This window comes from Leptodactylus fuscus, chromosome 10 (assembly GCF_031893055.1).
Source record: "Leptodactylus fuscus isolate aLepFus1 chromosome 10, aLepFus1.hap2, whole genome shotgun sequence".
Lineage (NCBI taxonomy): Eukaryota > Metazoa > Chordata > Amphibia > Anura > Leptodactylidae > Leptodactylus > Leptodactylus fuscus.
The window spans coordinates 21,831,715-21,853,288 of record NC_134274.1 but is presented as its reverse complement, the minus strand read 5'-3'; the positions used below and the strand labels follow the sequence as shown (position 1 = coordinate 21,853,288).

Genomic DNA, 21,574 nt, shown 5'->3' with positions numbered 1-21,574 from the left:
TCGCCGGCGCTTGGCCTATGATCAGCAAAGCTAGACCAGAGAATAATTTAGAGGTCTTACAACTGCTCTACTGAGGAAGGATTCCAGAAATTAAAAAGAGAAAAAAAAAAAAGTAATAATTGTGTTGGTTCCCAGCAGAAGAAAAAAAAAAACTGCAGATGTATCCCAAAGAATAGTTCAGTCCCCGTGTGACATTAAATTCAACGTACACACAATACGTTCCCCCCACCTATATATCAATAACTGCACTTGTGCTGAACTTTATGGCTAGGGCTCGGAAAACTCAGCGCAAAAACAAAGTCAATGGTGCGGAACGTCCCCGATGGAATATAGATGCCAAAATGTATCAAAAAGTAACAATCGCAGGCTGAAGAAGTAATTGGGGGGGGGGGGGGAATGTTTTCAGCATTCAAGTAAATTGGTTACCCAAACAGAGCATGCCATAGCACAGGAACAGACCACACATCGTGCTAAGCTCGGCGCGGGGAGATCTGGAACGGTCAGGCTTATATTAGCTTTATGGAAGGAGGTAAAGGCAGGGAGTATTCACTTACAGTATGCTGGAGATAGGAGGGAGGGAGATACAGAAAGACAAATAGATGACTAGTCAAAAAGATTTTAAAAAATTAGCCAAAAATATTTCAGTATTGCTATAGAAATGTCTTACAAGGAATCAAAGGGGTTAAAGGGGTTTTCCAATCCCAAATGGGGGGTTATAGACCTGGATTCTGCACTGATCAGCTGTTGGGGAATCCTCCAGGTGCCAGAAGCTCCTGCAACGGACAGGAATTGCGTTCAGTCCCCAAGACCACCGCTATACAGTGGACGGAGCTGCGTTGCCACTAGAGATGAGCGAGTACTGTTCGGATCAGCCGATCCGAACAGCACGCTCGCATAGAAATGAATGGACGTAGCCGACACGCGGGGGGGGTAAGCGGCCGGCCGCCGTCAAAGCGGAAGTACCAGGTGCATCCATTCATTTCTATGGAGCGTGCTGTTCGGATCGCTGATCCCCACTGTACTCGCTCATCTCTAGTTGCCACTTCTATTAGAAGTAGACACATACAAAAACAGCTGATACGGGTGTCGGACCCCCACAGGTCACAAACAGATGACTTATTCCTGGATAGCAGTGTGAAAAATCTATTTAGGACATGAAAACCCTTAAAAAAAAAAAAAAAAAAGTGAGGACCTGGTAAGTACTGAAACGGAAGAATTCGTTGAAACAAATATTGCTATGTTTTTACCTGCTGTAAATTCTCCACATATGTCACCCGACGTAAAGAGGACCCTTCACCAACTGCACCATTTACCAGGCGCCGCTCCACTGATCCCTGCAACGCTTTTTCTCCAGCCCCCACCATTCCTGAGCAATAAGTACTGTTAGTTTTGGTCTATTCATATTCCATTTAGACTCTACTGTCAGGAGGGCGGTGTCAGGGATAATAAAGGGGTGTGATTCTGAGCTCTGACACTGAGTGTCTCTAATTGGGGCTCTAATCACACCCCCGCCTGACATTACAGAGCTTAAACAGGACCTTTCACGTCCTCGCAGTTGTGCGGTATTATATAAGCCAACTTTCAGCTCACTGCCAGCTTTCTAGCAGTATATAATTACGGACATCTATGAGGATGTGAATAGTCCCCTTTAAAGAGGTCCTCTCATGTCTTCATGAATGTGCTGTACTCAGCGCACTGTTGGCTTTCCCGGTATGTGCTTGTGCCCTGGTGGTCTAGAGATCGGAGCCATTAACCGAAATCTCCCCACTGTCAGAAGGGCATTTCTCGCCGCCTGGCATCATCGCCCACCCCAGTACAAGTCTATGGATGAGTACTGTTGGTGCGGAGGATCTTCTGACTGTGGAGCGATATCGGTGCAGAAATTAACGGCACGGATATCTCCACTACCGGGGCACGTACTGGGAAAGCCCACAGTATGCTGAAGTCAGCTTTATAGCGGCATATAAAGCCACATATTCATGCGGACATCAATGGTCCTCTTTAAATGGCAATTCAGGTACCAAAAATAACTGCGTTTGTTGCTGAAGAACGATGAGAAAAAATTCCAAGTACAATGGAACGAGTAGCGCGGCGCCTACTAACAGATCCTGAGAACTGAAGTTGGTGAAAGGTCCACTTTAAAGGGGTTTTCTGGTACTGTCGTGGTGCTTGGTATGCAGTGAAGAGACTGCATCATCCGTATGATATGGAGGACTTATCCTAAGGACAGGTCATCCATCCTGTAGTGCTGGAAGACCACTCAGCAACATCTACAAATATGCAATAACACCAACTAATCCCCCCATCAAAGGCCAATGGAGAGCGGCTAGCACCCTTATACAATAAAGGCCCCCCCTTACCCAAAGATAGTCATTTTGTATAATCAACATTGGCAAGAATGTTTTAATTTTTGGGGGGTCAAAGCTTATTTGCAGAGACATAGAAATGTGTTTAGCAAGTAGAACTCTTTTTAGTGAAATAAAGGTCTCCATATATGTTGGGATATCTGGGCCTACAGATTTGCACAAAGTACTTTGATTTCAGAGAAAAAACAATCGGATTATTTTGACCCTGGGAAGGATCCTGCTCCTTGAGATAATGTCCCCGATGACCGGCCCAATAAAAGTCGCCATTCTTCGGAGTTGTGTCTTTTGTGCAAGGCAGTATTAACCATAGGGCAAACGGTGCGCTTGTACTGAGCCCTATGATGGTAGGGGGGCCCTTCAGCCATCACATATCAAGCGGGACAGTCCCACATTTTAGGTTCGGTCCCGCTGTCTTGGGTGAGAGGTCCTGATTTTAAGTCTTTCTGCTCCTTAGCGGATGTAAAATTGCGTGGAGCCACGAATGTGTTGGGGGTAGGGTTGAGCGATCATGTTCGGAAAAAATCGGATTCCGATCGGCGATCGAGAAAATTTCACGATCACGATCGGAATTCCGAACACGTTCTGTTTATGTGGGATCGAGATCGGTGATCTTTTCCCACAATGCCTTCACACTGAGTATATAGTGTATACTCAGTGTGAAGGCTCCGCTGCGGTTCCATAGGAATGAATGGAAGCAGCCGGTACACAGCCTTAACCCCTTGCGCCGGCTGCCTCCAGTCATTCTAATGGGAGACTAAAGCTACTTACCTCCAGAGATGGCTGGTCCGCTGCTCTTCGCTTCGCTGCCGGTCCAGCTGCCGTCTTCTTCTACTCGCTGACCCCCTCCCTGCCAGGTTAGGAGAATGTGGGTGGGTTAGGAGAGTGTGGGCGGGTACAGGGTGGGGAGACATGACGTCTCCCCTCCCAGTACCCGCCACACTCTCCTATCCTGGCAGGGAGGGGGCAGCGAGGTGGAGAAGACGGCAGCTGGACCAGCAGCGAAGCGAAGAGAAGCGGAGCAGCCATCTCTGCAGGTAAGTGGACACCAGGGGGGACTAAGTAGCCAGAGGATTTTAAAAAAATCCCATTGACTTGCATTGGGATCGGAATTGGGATCGAGATTGGGTTCGAATGAAAAATGATCGGAAATCGGATTTTAAAATCGATCCTGAAAAGTCAGCATCGGCTCAACCTTAGTTGGGGGGTATAGTGCTATGTGGGACCACTTGGGGACATTATATTGTATGCTGGTCGGAAAGGAGGCCTCATCACTGTGTGCTATACATTGAAGGTAGGGGTGTGCAATTACTCAAATTAAGTTTAGATTCTTAAGTAATGACTGTATGATACAGATGTTTGGGACTACGAACACGTCATTAAGAAGCCAGGATTTAGGGACTCAAACAGCCTAACCGGTTCCCTTTGAGGTCCCTTTACATGGGACAGTTATTGCGCAAAATATCTTTGTGTTGAGTAACGTTGAGGTGAGAAACGTTGTTAAGACACCGCTTGCTTGACACTGATGCTTGTTGTCTGCTGCAGGACCATCACGCATGCGCATTGTGTGCAGTGAAGCAGAGGTCAGTACATTTTCCTTCAATGCACATGCGCTCGAAATGCGGAATATGCATAGTGAATAGAGATGAGCGAACACTGTTTGGATCAGCCGATCCGAACAGCAGGCTCCCATAGAAATGAATGGAAGCACCTGTGACGCCGGCCGGCCGCCAGCAAAGTCAGCGTCACAGGTGCTTCCATTAATTTCTATGGGTGCGTGCTGTTCGGATCGGCTGATCCGAACAGTGTTCACTCATCTCTAATAGTAAATTAACTTGTATAGACTTTGGCTTCACTGCACCCAATGCACATGCGCGGGAGTCCCTCAACAGACCTTCTCAGCAAAGAACGGGCAGCAATAGCAAGTGGTCAAATCTGTCAGCAAACTCATGCCGGAAGCCAGGTATCTTCCATTTAGGATTCCTACGGATATCGGCAGAAGTTTAGTATTCTGAAACATCCTTTTAAGAACTCGCCTATTAAACCCAAGCCCTTGACACAGACCGACAAGTGAAGCGATGATTGGGACGGGACAGAACATTCATTCCTGATCGCTGTGTCCTGCTTGGCTGCATTTACATGGCGATGAGCGAAACATTCATTCCCATACAGTTTGCACTTTTGTCAGTCCTGTTTACAATATGCTGCCAACAAATAATGATTTTAGGAGCAGTCAGGGGTGTAGCTATAGGAAGTGCCGAGGTCTCAGTCGCTACTGGTCCCTGGACCCTGAGGGGGCCCCAAAGGTCCCTCTGCCACATACAACATACCCCTACTCTAAGCGTCACAAAGCACGTAGGGGTCTTTATACAGAGATCCATTTGTAGTACAAAACCCAGTATACATTTGGGGCCTAACCAATAACTTGGAAAGATGAAACGTGGTAAACGGCACATTTTCCCCAAGTAGGCAACCGACATTGTATGAGAAATATGTAACAACACAATGAGGAGGTGAGGGGAGTCTTCAAATTAAGGATTTCCTCTCTAACTTGGCCAGTACAGCAGAAGAAATGCAATATCCCTTGCGAGCTCCAGGTTCCAGCTGCAGGAAGGAGCTGTAATGAAGGCTCGCAACTCCACAACCAGCGAGGAACGTAACTTTACAGTCACTTTATCTATCCCACGCACATCTAACTGAAAGGAGAATGCATAAGGGATTAAGAGTGACTCCTGCGCACAAAGACGGAGAAATAACCCACGTAATGTGACTCAGACAGAGATCGACATGTTCTGCTAGGACGGGTTTTATGGATTGTCAATATTAATATCAATGTATTAAGAGTTAAAATCATTTGCACGTGAGTTAGAGTCTTATACATAAGATAAGTGACGCAATGCATGGTGGATAGCAATGTCTTGCAGCGCTGGGGTCCTGGGTACAAATCGAGCCAAGGACAATATCTCAAATGAACGTATGTCCTCCCCGCGTTGTGTGGGTTTCCTCCGGGTACTCCAGGTTCCTCCCATAAGTTTGTGAGCCCTACATGGGACGGTACTGACACTATCCGTAAAATGCCGCTGAATATGACGGCATCACCGCTGTAGATTTCCATTGGGCATTGCAAGACTGAGAATGTATATTTATGGGCGTGCACCAAGACAACACAATTAGGGTATATGACATATATATATCACATCACAGAGCGGCCCAGTCATGTTATACAGGTTTAGGGGTGTTTTGATGAAACCCTTTTCTATGTTACACTTCACTCCATTGACTCTCAAGTCAGTAAATACAAAAGATAACAAAAATTGTGAAAATTCTATTTGCTGAAAAACCCTCAATAATTCCTATATTTTAAGGGTGATTTGTACTAGTGGTTATGTAAGGAGCCCAGCAGTCTCATCTAACTAGAATGGGGTCCGTTGTGTTTCCAGATGTGAACTAAAGTCTAAGCATAGCCACGTGAGCCCAGACAGACACTATACAATGCGGCCTTACTTTAGTGAGGTCACGTTCACACTCGCGATGTAGCCTCCACTGCCGTCAAAGTGTCCGTCGAAGGTGTTAGTTAAAAAACGAGACACCAGATGGACCATTATAATCAATGTGGTCCGTCAGGCTCCGTGATGTACCTAAACGAATAGATAGGAGACGCCAATGTGAACCCAGTGTCAGAAAGTATCTTGTCTAAGCTCTGTTCTAAAATGGCAGCTTAGGGCGGGTTCACACCTGCGCCAGGTCTCCACTTTCGGGTTTCCTTCTTCTCGCTGCGGAGAGGCAGAAGACGCTCACGGGCGGTCACTTTGCAAACCCATTCAAGTGAATGGGTTTGAAAACTCACCGCCGGGTTTCCGTCTCCTGTCCAGTTTCTCTCAGCAGGAGACGGAAACCCAAAAGAGGAGACCGGGCGCAGGTGTGAACCCGCCCTTAGTCTAAGGCTAGGTTTACATTACCATTGGAGTTTCCATAGGCCTAAAATCAGCGGAGAGAAAAGTCCTGCACGGAGGAAACCCAACCCTGTTATAATCTATGGGGTATAATCTATGGGGTCAGTGGTTAACTGCTTTTTTGGCAGACAGGCTCTGTCTTTCGAGTCCCCATCTGGACCCAAACAACAGAGAGACCAACGCTAGTGTGACCCTAATGCAGCGATGGCGGACCTTTTAGAGAACGAGTGCCCAAACTGCAAACCAAAACCCACTAATTTATCACAAAGTGCCAACACAACAATTTAACTTAAATAATGTGCGGATCCACAATTGCACACAATTACAGACCTGCAAAATATGGTCATATGAATGGGGCTTTAGCTCCACTGTGACCCCCACACAGTACAGTCTGCTCCACAGTGGCCCCCACACAGTATAATCTGCTCCAGTGTGACCCTCACACAGTACAATCAGATCCACAGTGGCCCCCACACAATATAATCTGCTGCACAGTGGTCCGTACACAGTACAATTTGCTCCACGGTAACCCCCACACAGTACAATCACATCCACAGTAGCCCCCACACAATATAATCTGCTGCATAGTGGTCCACACACAGTACAATTTGCTCCACGGTGGTGCCAACACTGTATAATCTATTCAACGGATGGGTGCCCAAAGAGAGGGCTCTGCGTGCCAGCTCTAGCATAGGTTCGCCATCATGGCCCTAGTGTAAATATTATACTCTGATATTTAGTTGGGCAGTGGAAAAAATAAAAATCCATATATACATTATTAACCAATCTCAAACTGAAGTGAAAAATAGGGGTCTGTGTCCCTTTAAGATAGGCTGCAGGCTCTGCATTATCAATTGAATGGTAATAATGTGCACTAAACCGCCCGTGTGGTTCACAGAATGAGTCTCTAGTGGGATTATCAGCCAAGTCTGTCACAGGCAACGTATCCTCAGGAGGAAAATAAAATTCTGTACTTTGCTAAAGACCAGACCAACACATCCATTCATCTGCCATGCGCTGCCTTGTAAAGCGACGGCTGCGATCTGCTCTAGACCTCTTTGACAGGAACACAATTAAGTAATTCTTTAATAATCTGCTCGACTTGCTGAAACGACTGCGACATCTGCATCATCGGGAAAGTGAAATTACTTTGTGGGAGAAAAATTTTTAAAAAAATATTAAGAAAAAGAAAACTCTACCTGTATCGATTATAAAGCAATTTGCTGTGCTTTGATGCTCACCATATGTGACCATTAATAGTGAACGGCTGCACCTGAGCTGGAAACTTTCACTGGTCACCAATACGCAACGCAAGAGGATCCGTCACGTATACCGTACCCTATCTGTAATGGCCAAATAGACGGGATTAACCTATAATATGCCAAGCTGCACTGTCTTACAGTCCGGGCAGATTTCTTATTCTAGCATTACTTTAGCTAACCATAGAATTACACAGGACTTGTCATCTCTCCTGATGGGGCAGTTTTAGTTTAGACTTTTTTTTTTTCTACCCGAAATATCAATTTAGGAGAATCTTTTCCCATAATTCCTACTCCAATGATTGCCAATATAGACACTTATCCCTATCTACAGGATGGGGACACATATCCGATCGTGTCCATCACCTGGTCCCAACAGTTTTCACGGGAACAAAAGTCCCCTTGAGGCCTCCTTGTGTGGAGCAATAGGGGCTTGTCTGACCAGCGTTCTGTTCACTTCTATGCTGCAAAAGATTACAGTCCCGACAGCCCCATAGCATGAACGGAGAACCTGCCAAACAAGCGGACTGACCCTCCATTCACAAGGCGGCCTTAGGGGGACTTTCAGTTCCCTGTCCTCCTGATCACTGGGGGTAGAGGATAAGTGTCCATCATAACAGGACAAACCATTTAAGCCAGCCATAAACAAGGAACGTACATGGTTGTACACAGCAATGGCAAACTTTCACCTGCTGAAAAAGGATTGGCATAGGGTGGTGGTCAAAGGCTGTGATGCTCATGTGAGAGCTGTGACTAGAGATGAGCGAGTACTGTTCGTATCAGCCGATCCGAACAGCACACACGCATTGAAATGAATGGACGTAGCCGGCACGCGGGGGGTTAAGCGTCAAAGTGGAAATACCAGGTGCTTCCATTCATTTCAATGCGTGCGTGCTGTTCGGATCGGCTGATACGAACAGTACTAGCTCATCTCTAGCTGTGACCCCTTTACTGTTAACATTACACACGTTCTGTTTTATAGTGTCTGTATGATGCAATTACGGCGTTGCCCCATTCACTTCTATGGGACGAGGAGGTCATTACATTGCACGGCCACTACATAATAGAGGCATGCGATGTAAATAGTCAAGGGGTCACGCCGCTTGCACAAAAGCCATAGCCACTAGAGATGAGCGAACACTGTTCGGATCAGCCGATCCGAACAGCACGCACCCATAGAAATGAACGGAAGCACCTGTGACGCCAGCCAGCCGCCGGCAAAGTCAGCGTCACAGGTGCTTCCATTCATTTCTATGGCTGCGTGCTGTTCGGATCGGCTGATCCGAACAGTGTTCGCTCATCTCTAATGGCCACTTTAAATGGCTGATCAGTAGGGTACCTGGGTGGCTGACTACTTCATAACCCCCAACAAATCCAGTTCTTTACATCACAGAGGTGCTGGCCCACTGAATTCTTAAAGTCAGTGATAGTTTTGACACCTGATATGCTATTTAGGCTCTGCACGGGTGGGCGGAGTCAGGCAAGAGCAGCCAAGCAGTGCAATTCTGAGCTCTCTGAGTCACGCCCCCTCGCCTGACCCCACCCTACTGACAGTACAGAGCTTAAACAGCACATCAGGCATCAAAACTGACTGCACTTGTTGTTCAGGAATGGTGGGGGCTAGAGAGAAAATTCCAACTGTGCTGGAATCAGTGGAGCGATGACTATTAACAGATGCTAAGAACTAGAATTACTGGAGGTGGTGAAAGGTCTTCTTTAAAGATGGAATACTGGTTTGGTGTGAAAGATTTTCCATCTTTTTTGATCCACATAAAAGACATTGCTGGTGACAGGAACAATGGGCAAAAACATTTCAACTAGATGACATATAAAACTTCAGAAGTTTTCCGAGCGTTGCCGTTTTATAACTCCTCCGATATGAGTTTTCCATATAACACACGTTTCAAGCCTTTAACAATGTTAAAAATGTTTTAGATGTTCAATATTTTTTAATTTTTCCTTTTCTTTAATCTAAAAATAAAAAACCCATCTATGCCCTGGAATGTATTCCAGTTGCTGAGCTCGTTCTCTGCCAGTGGCTGAGGTCACGGCTAAGGATTCCAGAAGCTCTCGCCTGTAAGAGTCGTGTGAAGTCTGGGAGCTCGGTCCAGGAGGAGGTCGTACCCGGGCAGTCTTATTCCGAGACTCCAGTCCCAGACACACCAATCCACCAGAAGAAATCAGCCCTTTTATTCGAGGGGACACCCTGCTGTACATAGAACACACTGTGGTTTCCAAGGAATGTATTTAATGTACCCATAGCGTATAACAAGTACAAGATCATTATTAATAACTACGCAGCACCATCACTCACATTGATATACGCTAGTACAGTCATTCCTATACAGACCACCGATATCAGAAGTCTGGGGGTCCGACACCTGAACCCTGCAGTGACCAGAAGAAGCTGTGTTCCTAAGTAATAGGCCCAGAGCTGTAGCCCCATCTACTCCATAGTGGTGGCATTGAGGTACTGCAGCTGCGTGTCTATTACCTGAATAGCAGCAGAGCTTGTTTCTCGTTTCGTCTCTCGTTCACACGGGGTACGGGACCACCTATTTTAGTCATGATTCTGATGCGGAAAGACGCATCATAATAGGATCAAAATGCGCCTGCCGCGGCTTACGACAGTCGCGGCTTCCCCCTTCGGAATAGGATCAAATAAATGGGCCTACCGTAGTCTGGAGGGTGCTGTCGCGAGGCGGACGCTGGGGCTGACTCGGAATCCACCTCAAGAAAGACCGCTCGCTTCTTTTTTCCGTGAGCCGGAACATACCACTCACAGAAAAAAGGAAGCTAGCGATCTACATAGACCTTTATTGTGATGGGACGGATTCTGAGGTAGATTCGGCATCAGAATCCGCCCCCTCTTGCCCCATAAGAATGAGCCCTATGGCCCGTTTCACATCTGCATTCAGGCCATTCTGTTCCCCTAGCTGCACGAAATATGCGCACAGAAAAGTCCTGCAAGTAGCACATTTCTCTCCGCCTTCTTTATGCAGAAACCATTATAGTCTATGGGGTCCATGGGTTTCCTTAGGTAACCGATTTTTTAATGTGGATAGGTTTCCGTTCAGCAGGTTCCCAAGCGGACTCCCTGAACACAGATGTGAACCGGGCCTGAGACATTTCCCTTCTGTAGAATCCGCTCCCGACTTTGCAACAAAAAATGTTGCATTTCAGCAATGTGGAGCCTCAATCTTAAAGCAGAATTTTTTTTTTTTTTTTTGTAAACTGAACAGAGACCAAGAACCTTACACATCTGATCTTCAGGATAGTATGGAGACAATTCTATGACATTGCGACAAGAAATTCTATTTGCCTCCTTCCTTGACATAAAGGCTCCCCAGCCCATGTGGCCTCCTCCTCCGCACTGTATAGTACTTAGAAGGTGTCTAATTGATCCATTTAAAGCAGAAAAGCCCTGGGGGAGTTACAAATTGTTTTAGGAGTAATCTGCTTGAGTAGTTAAGCTGTTTAAGGCAGGAGCAGCGCTCCTATGGCAATTTACATTAGCTTTCTGTATCTCGGCAATGTTACTGGAAGTGTCTGGACCTTAGGGACACGACTCCTAATGGCCCATCAGTACACGCCGTTCTTCCTCGTACAGAGTCAGGGATGAGCAGAACTATTGGAGACAATGATTTTGGCACCTGTGTGTTGTCTTCGCTATGCAATGAACAGCTGGCTGTGAATACAGAAGGAACATTAGTGACTGCCAACTGTATACCGCAATAGACCGCAGCGGTAATGGCGTTATACAAGGTGGGCCGAAATACCTTCTTATTTTTTTAACCTGTATTGATATTTTATGAACTAATACAATTTGTGTTTAACCCCTTAAAGACGCAGCGAAGTTTGTATGTTAAAGTGGACCTTTCACATCCTCATAGACGTGCGGTATTATATACCGCTAGAGATCCAACAGTACACTGAATTCAGCTTTCCTGGTATGAGCCCTGACGCAGGAGATAACGATGCTAAGAATTTCGGCATTGATATTACTCCACTATCATAAGGACGGGCTTTACAGCCTAGCATCAACGCGCGTTTTTTTGCACGCACAAAAAGACGCGCGCTATACAAACAAGCCATTGAACTCAATGGCTAACTACATTTTACACGTGTATTTTTACACGTGTAAAACGGACAGAATACATGAAGCGTAAACTCCGTGTGAAGGGGCCCTATCATAGCCTTGGGGCGCTCCTTACTGCCCAGCAATGACACCGAGGTGTGAGGAGGTTATGTTAGAGGGGTGGGGGTGGCACTAGGCTGTAAGGCCCATCCTTATGACAGTGGGGAGATATCGGTGCCGAAATTAGCAGCACTGATATCTCCAGCACCCTCTCGCATAGCGGAAAAGCAGACAGCTTTCTAGCAGTATATAATACCGTTCAGGCCTAGGATAAAGCCGACTGCACATTCCCACCGGCCACAAGAAAATGGCCACTTACAAAGTATTGTAAGCGGCCATTTTCTTGTGGCCGGCGGGCCCGAGGCCTAGAAGGTTGAAGCCTGCCCCGGAAGAAGATGCGGTGAAGACCCTGTTGCTGAAGTAGATGGAGGTGGCGCTGGAGAAAACTCATTTGCACACCGGCGGAAAATGGGATTGTAACCGACCGGCGGGGCGAAGAAGACATCTAAAGGTAGGAGAAGAATAGCCTTTCTTAAGGCTATTCCGTCGTGTCAACTAGAAAAAAAAACATTTTTAATGGTAGAACCCCTTTAAACTTTTTTTTTGTGGGGTCCACATGAAAAACCCCACAATTCTAACATTATTTTTTGCATTTTGTTTTTACGGCGTTCTCTTGGCATTAAAATTGACATGGCAGCTTTGTCTGGTGGATTATTACGATCACGTAAAACACTGGTGGCCATTTTCTTTTATGGCCCTCACTCTGCTGCACTAAAATCAATGTGGACCCATTTACACGTATGGCCAACGATCTGTCAAAACATGGGCACGTCCTATTTTTGGGTGTTTGCACGGATCACCACAAAGACTCAAGTTCATAGGTGAGACCCGTATCCATCAGACATCTACAGCATGTGTGGTGGATAGGCCATATGGGTACAGCCCCTTAAACTCTGACAAAGAATAGGTCCCATACTCAAAAATAGAAAAGGCCATAGGCAGCCACAAGTTATTTGTCCAAATTTTCACTCCCAGTAATATTAGGCTACATTCACCTCTGTAGGGTTTAATCCATTACTATAGTCTGTCATAGGACCAAAAGAATGGATAAATCAAAGATGGATCCAATCTATGACGGATAACAACGGATCCCGAAGGCCCCCGTTGACGCTAATGGGGTCTATTAGATCGCCATTATTTTCTCCCCGACATCGCAAGATCAAAAAATTGCAGGTCTTTTTTGTCTGTGATTTCAGACAGACCCTGACGAAGATGTGAACGTCGCCTTACGTGACCACCGTACTTGTACTCATCCACCCTACAAAGGTTACGTGAGGAGCGCGGCTAGTAACAACGCTTGTAATACATAATCTGGAAAAATATTACATTTTTATTGTTTAACCAATGTACAAGAGTATTCGGCGTCCGCTCACTGGCCTAGATGCTGAAAAGACTTTCCAGGAAGACTTGGCCTCGGTAAACAAGAGACCTCTTCATCATGCCTCACATCTTCCAAGAGGAAATATGAAGAAAAAAAACATATCCCTGTGCATTATGAAGATGATCGCATCATTAATAATGATAGTTGGCTGGTCGTAAGGCTTGTCAGGCGCAGCTGGGAGAGAGTTGATAAAAATAGACAAACTCAGGTACATTGTAACAGGGAATAATGAATGAGGTCTGCGGGGTCCGAAAACAAATGTGCGTACGCTGGAGAGGCTCTGCGGGGAGATATATGTAGCTTATTCTAAAACTGGAAGCACCGTGTTATCTTAATGTCTCTACCAAAGCAGCTTCTAGTTAGTCACTTGTACGGCAGGATATCCAACTGTGGTAAGACAACTGCGTCCACCATCAAAGCCAGGCCGAGAAACCGAGGCCAAGACACGGCCTGTACCAAAGCCATTATAGACCGCACAGGGTGGGATAACATGGATATCAATCACTGCTTATGAATATAATATGCCCACCTCCCCAGTGCGCCAAGTGTCCTGCTGGTTGGTTTAGGGTAAGCTCACACAGAGATTTTTGGACTGGAACCGGAGGCGAAGGGCGCCTCAGATTGTGGTCCAAAATACCTTAGCTGCGACTGGATGCTGATGCAGTACATCTAGTCACGCACTCTGCTCCGGATTAGGCCCAAATGAATGGACCTAGTCAGGAGGGAGTGTCTTCAGGCGGATGTCGCAAGGCGAATACGCCTGAAAGATGGAGCATGTCACTTCTTTGTCCGGGAGCCGGAACAAACCAGCTCCCGGAAAAAAGAACTGACCAGCTCCCATTGATTTCAATGGGAGCCGTCTTTTTGGTCAGGATTTTGAGGCAGAACTTCCCCTTAGGGTAAGTTCACACATAGTTTTTTTGGTCAGGGTTTTGAGGCGATTACGGCCTCAAAACCCTGACCAAAAAAACTATGTGTGAACTTACCCTAAGGGGAAGTTCCGCCTCAAAATCCTGACCAAAAAGGTGGCTCCCATTGAAATCAATGGGAGCCACTCAGGAGTGGAGGTGCTCATTCTTCAGGCTGAGTCGCCTCGCGATTCGGCCTGAAGAAACTCCCTCCTCTGGACTAGGCCCATTCATTGGGCCTAATCCAAACCAGATGCCGCCTCAGGTTCTGATCCAAAAAACTACATGTGAACTTACCCTTAGTCTCCCAAAAGTCCATGCCAGGTCCAGTTTAAGGTGGCTTAGAGTTACTTGTCAACTTAGGCCCGGTTGACATCTGCGTTCAGGTTCCCGCTTGGGGACCCTCCGAACAAAAACCTAATCCACATAAAAAAGCGGTTACCTTAGGAAATCCACGGAGCCCTTAGACCAGGGGTCCTCAAACTGTGGCCCGCGGGCCACATGCGGCCCGCCAAGCACTTCTGTCTGGCCCCGCCGACAACGCCGGCAGTCGTGCATTTATAGTGAAGCTCCTGAGGAGCTCGGGCCAGGCCATGGAGCGCACTTCACTTTACTTATTGGAAGGCACCACTCCCGATGTCTGTGCGACCTGCTCTGCCTCCGGCCCACTATTTAAAAAGTTTGAGGACCCCTGCCTTAGACTATAATGGGATCCGTGTGGTATCCGCACTAAAAAATTTTCACGCAGAGAGGGGAATGGAACCCTCGAACACAGATGTGCACCGGGCCTTAAAAAGTTAACCAACATCAGCCGCCTTGTTTTGGGTTTTTTTGGCATTAAAATTTATACTACCAAATGAGATGACGGGGAACCAACTTTTTTTTATTCTCTCTCTCTTCGAGCCTCTATAAACACAAAAAACCAAGTGCAGACACATTTCCTGAAACAAAGTCACACACGGTCGGAGTTATGGACATCTCTGTTCTAAATCTACTGGAGGTAACATTATGGAATTTAAAGAACTACTTTTGGGGGTCTGGTTCATTTTTGATATAAAAACCAGGAGATTTCCTGCTTTACAAGTTTGGAGGAGAGAAAAGGAGGATTTGCACTTATATGCTGGGGAAGAGGGCGACGCAGACAGGTTTCCCCCCAATAAATGATTTAAGTGCTTGCTAAGATGGGTCATTTCCTGCTGTGCAAAACGATTAGAAATAGAAAATAAAACTTTTTTTTATTAAGTCATGTGGAAAGCGTTATAACAGTTATCTCAGCCCCGCCGCAAACAATGCAAATTAATACAACTGGATTTTTTTTTTATCCTAGGTAATCATAAAAAAAAAACAGGGCTGAAATCGGAGCCCAGAAACAACTTATACCTATGACGGAAGGAGTAGGAGCTGGAAAAGTGAAGACGAGGATAGTCATGGGATGAAAGCGGAATAACCACAGACTCATTTTATAGGATATCTGCAAAATTTAACATCTTGTTTGGCTGGGTTCGCACTACCGGTTATGAAGGGGTGCGTTTAAAAAAAAAAAGAAAAGGAAAAACGCGGGTTTGTGAAATTCACAGCCATATTACCCCTCGTTCACATCTGCGCTGGTATTCCGTCCGATGGAGACCCCCGAACGGAATACCAAACGTAACCGCAAGCGCTGTGCAATAAAAGCACACGGACCCCATAGACTAGAATGGCGTCCGTGTGCTTGCCGCCTGCACGAATCATGCGGACAGGAAAGTAGATTGTGAACTTCCCTGCAGAGATCTGGCGGCAAGCACACGGACCCCATTCTAGTCTATGGGGTCCGTGTGCTTTTACTGCACCAGTGGCTGCAATTGCTTTTGGTATTTGGCAGAGTGCAAATGCAGTTGTGAACCAAACCTCACTTTTACCCCTTTTCTACATAAATTTATATGGCGTTTGGTAGAAATACAAGAGTCAGTGGAGAAGCAATGAATAATGCGAGTGTTTTTGCTGTTTTTTTTCCTCTCTCCTATGTTTCCACAGTTTTTTTTTTTTTTTGGGGGGGGGGGGGGTTAGCTGCAATTTGCTACGTGTGGCCTTAGCTTTGAGCTGAGTTTTGGACGCTGAGACGGAGTCGTCCTTAGGGTTGTAGTTATGCTCTATAACTCATCGGTGCTGAAATAAGCAATTGGAAAAGTCCTAGTCTGTGGTCAAAACAGTTTGCAAATGTCTTCTGTCTAGCAATATATCTCTTTCTAGCCGTCCATCCTGGGGGATGAGTGCGGAGCTCCAGGGTCAGAAACACAAGATCAGGCAGAAGACCTGCTGCCGAGTAGATCAGCCCTCTCATTCATTTAAAGGGGTTGTCTGGGATAAATTAAAGCTTTACCACTTTACTTTACACCCTTAAAAAAAAAAATATGTATATTTACCCATATGCCTGGTGCAGTCATGTGAGGCACATTCTCTGATCTTGAGGACCCCCGAATGGAAACCTAATCCACATAAAAAAGGGTTACCTTAGGAAAACTGTGGATCCCAGAGAGTATAATGAGGTCTAGTCCGCACGAAAAATGCAGAGAAAAGTGCTGGTTGCAGGAATTTCCCTCTGCATGTTTCGTGCGGAAACCGAGCAGAACCACACAGACCGCATTATAGTCTATGGGGTCCGTGTGCTTTCCTAAGATAACCGCTTTTTTATGTGTATTAGGTTTCCGTTGGGGGGGGGGGGGGACCCCCCGAACGGAAACCCAATCGCAGATGTGAACCGGGCCTAAGCAGCAATATGGTCAGTGCAGATTTACTGTTCTCTTACACACAATTATTGTGGGTTGCCTGAGAGTAAACCCCCATGCACACTAACACATTATGGCCTCAGACACCCAACTGTGTATTACACAGACCCATAAGCAATATTAGGATAGGTCCTGTGTACCTTAACCATGTGCAGTTTTCTCATGGATCCGTACATGGACAGGTCTGTATGTAGGTCTAAATAGTGAGGACCTTTATTTCGGATAGGGCAACAATATTAGAGTGGTGGGTGTCGAACACCCAGACTGAAGCAACAGATCAGTGAGGGTGCCTGATATCAGACCACCAAAGATCACGATATTGATGAAAACCCCTTTAAGCAACATGTGATCCAAAGATCACGTCATCCATTAGTACAATGTACAAGAAGGTAACCTAACATCCTCACAGACTACTTTATTATCCGATTCCTCGTAAGTTCCCCTCCTTATTCATAAAGGCGTCAAGACAGAACTCCGATAAGCCCGGCTGTTGACCCTGCAGATCAAAACGGCCATTGAAATTGGTATTTAACAGCATAGACAGAAGTTGTAGTTGAAGTGCAGATCTCCGACACTAGCGAGTCCTCTTTGTGCAGTAACAATGTTATCACGGACCGACTTCGCCCGACGGTCCGGAGACTCTGCCACATACATCTTAACGTCTGATCACCATCTTGTGACCTGCCTCCAAACAATGAAGCATTTTCTAGCTGTGTCCTAAAAGGGTTGTATAGAATTTCTCCACCCTCAAGTTTCTATCACTTGCTGAAAGAAGGTTTTAGAAGCTCGGTGAAGACAATTCCAAGAGAGGCCATTAATAATATCACTATAAATAGATTGCACAATGAAATAACGTTACCCCACACCCTTTCACTTCCCTGGCTCAGACAAATACGTGAGTAGCAGTAGTTAGATGACAAATTGGATCACATGCCATGAACGATGAAGTGACGCTAGGGTCACACTAGCCCGGCTCTCCGATGTTCGGGTCCGTCAGGGATAGCCAGTCAGCTAAAACAGCAGAAGAATCCTCCGACCCTCTCATACCAATACCAAGGTGCAACATCAACCACTCTACCCCCAACATCTATGCTCCAAATACAAGGCGTTATACAACCAACTGTGCTAAATTTCTCCCAACCTTTGCATGCCTCGGACTCGGGCCTGGTTCACATCTGCGTTCGGGCCATTCCGTTCCCCTCTCCGCATGAAATATAAGGAGAGTAAAGTCCTGAAGGCAGCACTTTTCTCTCCGCATTTTTTGTGTGGAAACTACCCGGACCCCATCATAGTCTTTAAGGGTCTGCGCATTTCCTTAGGTAACCACATTTTTTTGCAAATTAGATTTGCGTTCAGGGGAGTCCCCAAGCGGAAATTGGAACGCTGCAATGAACTGGGCCTAGAAATGTTTTCACATATTACTTGCAGTTATAGTAATGCCAGTGAAATATGTCCTGTAAGTAGGACTTTTCTCTCTGCGTTTTTCATGTGGAAACTGAACGGAAACCACACGGACCCCATTATAGTTTATGGAGTCCGCAGCTTTTTTTTTTTTTTATGTGGATAGATTTCCGTTCAGGGGGTCCCCAAGTACTCCCCGAATGGAAACCTGAGCGCAGATATGAACCGGGCCTTAGACGGCAGAGGCAACGGCATACGAACACTCAACAAAGTCTTACTGTACTAGTCAGGGCGGGTTCACACCTGTGCCCGGTCTCCGCTTTCGGGTTTCTGTCTTCTGCTGAGAGAAACTGGACAGGAGATGAAGACCTGGCAGTCAGTTTTGCAAAGCTTGGGCGTCTTGTGCCTGTCTGCAGGGAAAATGTTTGTTTTTTTTTTGTTTGTTTTTGGTTTTTTTTGGGGGGAGGGGGGGTTAAACTGGACTTTGTGTCTGGTTTTAAAAAAACGGTTTCGCCGCAGAGAGGCACAAGACACTGCAAGTGAATGGGTTTGAAAACTGATCGCCAGGTTTCCGTCTCCTGTCCAGTTTCTCTCGACAGAAGACAGAAAACCAAAAGCAGAGAACAGATGTGAACCCGCCCTAAGGTGTCATTACATGGCTGATCTCATCACAGAGCTCTCAGACCAGGAGTGTATATAGTATAGGCCCTATGCACGTAGAGGAATCTGGAGTAGAAATCCTGTCTATATATTCGCCCAGCTCAGACTGGAGACCCAGGACTCCTTACATCATACGTACACCTATAGAGGGGTAGAACTATAGGGCGGTGACATGGTGGCAGTCACTACTGGGCATCTCATCCTGAGTGTCCCCAAAGGTTCCTCTGCCACATAAAATATACCATTATTCCACATGGGGCTCATTTTACACTGGGGCCCAGGAAGCTCAAGTCACATCTCTACAGGGATTACCTGCATGATAGATAGATAGATAGATAGATAGATAGATAGATAGATAGATAGATAGATAGATAGGAGATAGATAGATAGATAGATAGATAGATAGATAGATAGATAGATAGATTGGAGATAGATAGATAGATAGATAGATAGATAGGAGATAGATAGATAGATAGATAGATAGATAGATAGATAGGAGATAGATAGATAGATAGGAGATAGATAGATAGATAGGAGATAGATAGATAGATAGATAGATAGATAGATAGATAGATAGATAGATAGATAGATAGGAGATAGATAGATAGATAGATAGATAGGAGATAGATAGATAGATAGGAGATAGATAGATAGATAGATAGATAGATAGATAGATAGATAGATAGGAGATAGATAGGAGATAGATAGGAGATAGATAGATAGATAGATAGATAGATAGATAGATAGATAGATAGATAGATAGATAGATAGATAGATGTGCCCACTGGTTGGATCAGCACTTGGACACGGCTGCTAGAGACCCTTCTGCCACATAAAAGTCACTATGCCTCTACTTGACAGCACTAAATTATTAGGCCATGTTCACACAGCATATTTTACGACCTGAAAATTACATCAGGTATTATTGATTTTTAGCATGGTTGTTTTTTTGTTTTTTTTAAGTTTTATGTTTTCGGCAGCATTTTGACTCCATTTCTTAGCGGAATACATTGTTGCTATATAAATAAAATGTATTATTAGAGCATAAAACACTCTTAAAGAACGACATCGCTTTTTTCCCCATTCTTCCAGTTCTGACAATACGGACCATGTGAACTACGCCATATACTTCCTATTGAAATCCATAGGACCCAGTTTAGAAGGTGCATTTCAGGGGGCAATACAAGAACATTGTGCAAAATATAAAATGCAGTGCTGTATAATATATATATATATATATATATATACACACACATATATATGTGTGTGTATTATATATATATATATACACACACACACATTGTGTTACAATGTGAAGTATACCGAAACCAGCCCCTGATATGTATTCTCCATTGTACACAGCAGGTATACTAAGCTCCAGCAAGCTCTGCACTTGTCAGCCAGGTATTGCTGGGACTTGTAGTTTCACAACATCACGGGTTACGCAAACACGTTCTGAGAATGCCGGGCTGTACGCGCTTTTCTTACGTAGAGTACGTACACGCGGCTACGCTACGCCCTAGCAACAACGTAGTTTACGTAAAGTTTCCCCAGAGACTAGGCCGCAGCCTGAGAGCAGAGTGCCGCCTGCACCGGTAACTCACACGTCTGTGCCCTGCCGCACGAAGCCGGAGTTCAGGCAGCGCTTGGCTATCCTCCTCCACACCGCGTCCCTGCAGGTGAAGTGATACAGCTTCCTGCACACCTGCCCGAGCCGCCCCAGCGCCCTGCCGTCCAGGTAGGAGAGGACGAGCAGGAGGATCTCCTCGGGCAGCTGCAGGAGATGGGCTCCCATGTCAGCCTGGGCCTGGTGCTCCGGATCTGGAGGTGCTTTGGCCTCTGCCCGGTCTTCTCTCCCATGGTTGGTGCTCAGGTCACAAGTAGCTGGGACTAGGAGCCATGGCAGTGTCTGCCCGAGTCACGTGACTGACAGGAACTCCGACCAATGAGAAGCGGCAGCTCCTGTACTCACACGCGCTGCGGCCAATCAGATTGCGACTTTCACTCTTAACCGTGCAGGTTAGAAAATGAAAGAAGTGATCTGATTGGTTGTTATGTGCAAAAGCATCAGCGATAGCCACAGAAAGGGAATAGTGTTGCCCATTGCAACCTTAAAGGACAGATTACAAAAGCAGCTGTCTGGTTGCCATTGTTAACTCCTATTTCGCTGTATACTATTTTTATATTTATCTTGCAGGGCTGGGATTCTAATTCTTAATGTATGTTTTTACCGGTCATGTATGAACACTGTACTAGTAACTGGAGATCCATGTACCAGGCTGCTTAATGTGAGAATTATAAGGGTAAGTTCACACAGAGGAAGTTGGCGCTGATTTTGAGGCATATTCTGCCCCCCCCCAATTTTCTTTTTCCCTATCAGTATGTCTTTGGAGTGTGGGAGGAAATCCACGCAAACACAGGGGGAACATACAAACTCCTTGCAGATGTTGTCCTTGTCAGGATTCGAACCCAGGACTCCAGCCCTACAAGGCTGCCATGCTAACCATGCTGTTTGGCTTTTAATTTCGTCCAGAATTTGCCTACCTCAAAAGAACGTAGAGACCGACTGCTCTTTCGTTCCGTGAAACCCAAAGCTGATTCCGTTATAGAGCCCACAAGCCTAAGGCGTATGCTTATGAAGATTTTTCTGCATTTATTTGATCCAAAGCCAAGAGTGGCTACAAAA

At 45.8% G+C, this 21,574-nt stretch overlaps 1 protein-coding gene across 1 annotated transcript in view; it reads right to left on the bottom strand.

Moving 5' to 3' along the window:
* Positions 1–20,865, bottom strand: part of FBXW4 (F-box and WD repeat domain containing 4) — a 120,842-nt gene extending 99,977 nt beyond the window's left edge. Inside the window, exon 1 of the mRNA XM_075257549.1 lies at positions 20,493–20,865. Coding sequence (XP_075113650.1) covers positions 20,493–20,683 — 191 coding nt within the window. The 5' untranslated portion in view covers positions 20,684–20,865. The remainder of the gene's footprint in view (positions 1–20,492) is intronic.
* Positions 20,866–21,574: the final 709 nt, after the last annotated feature.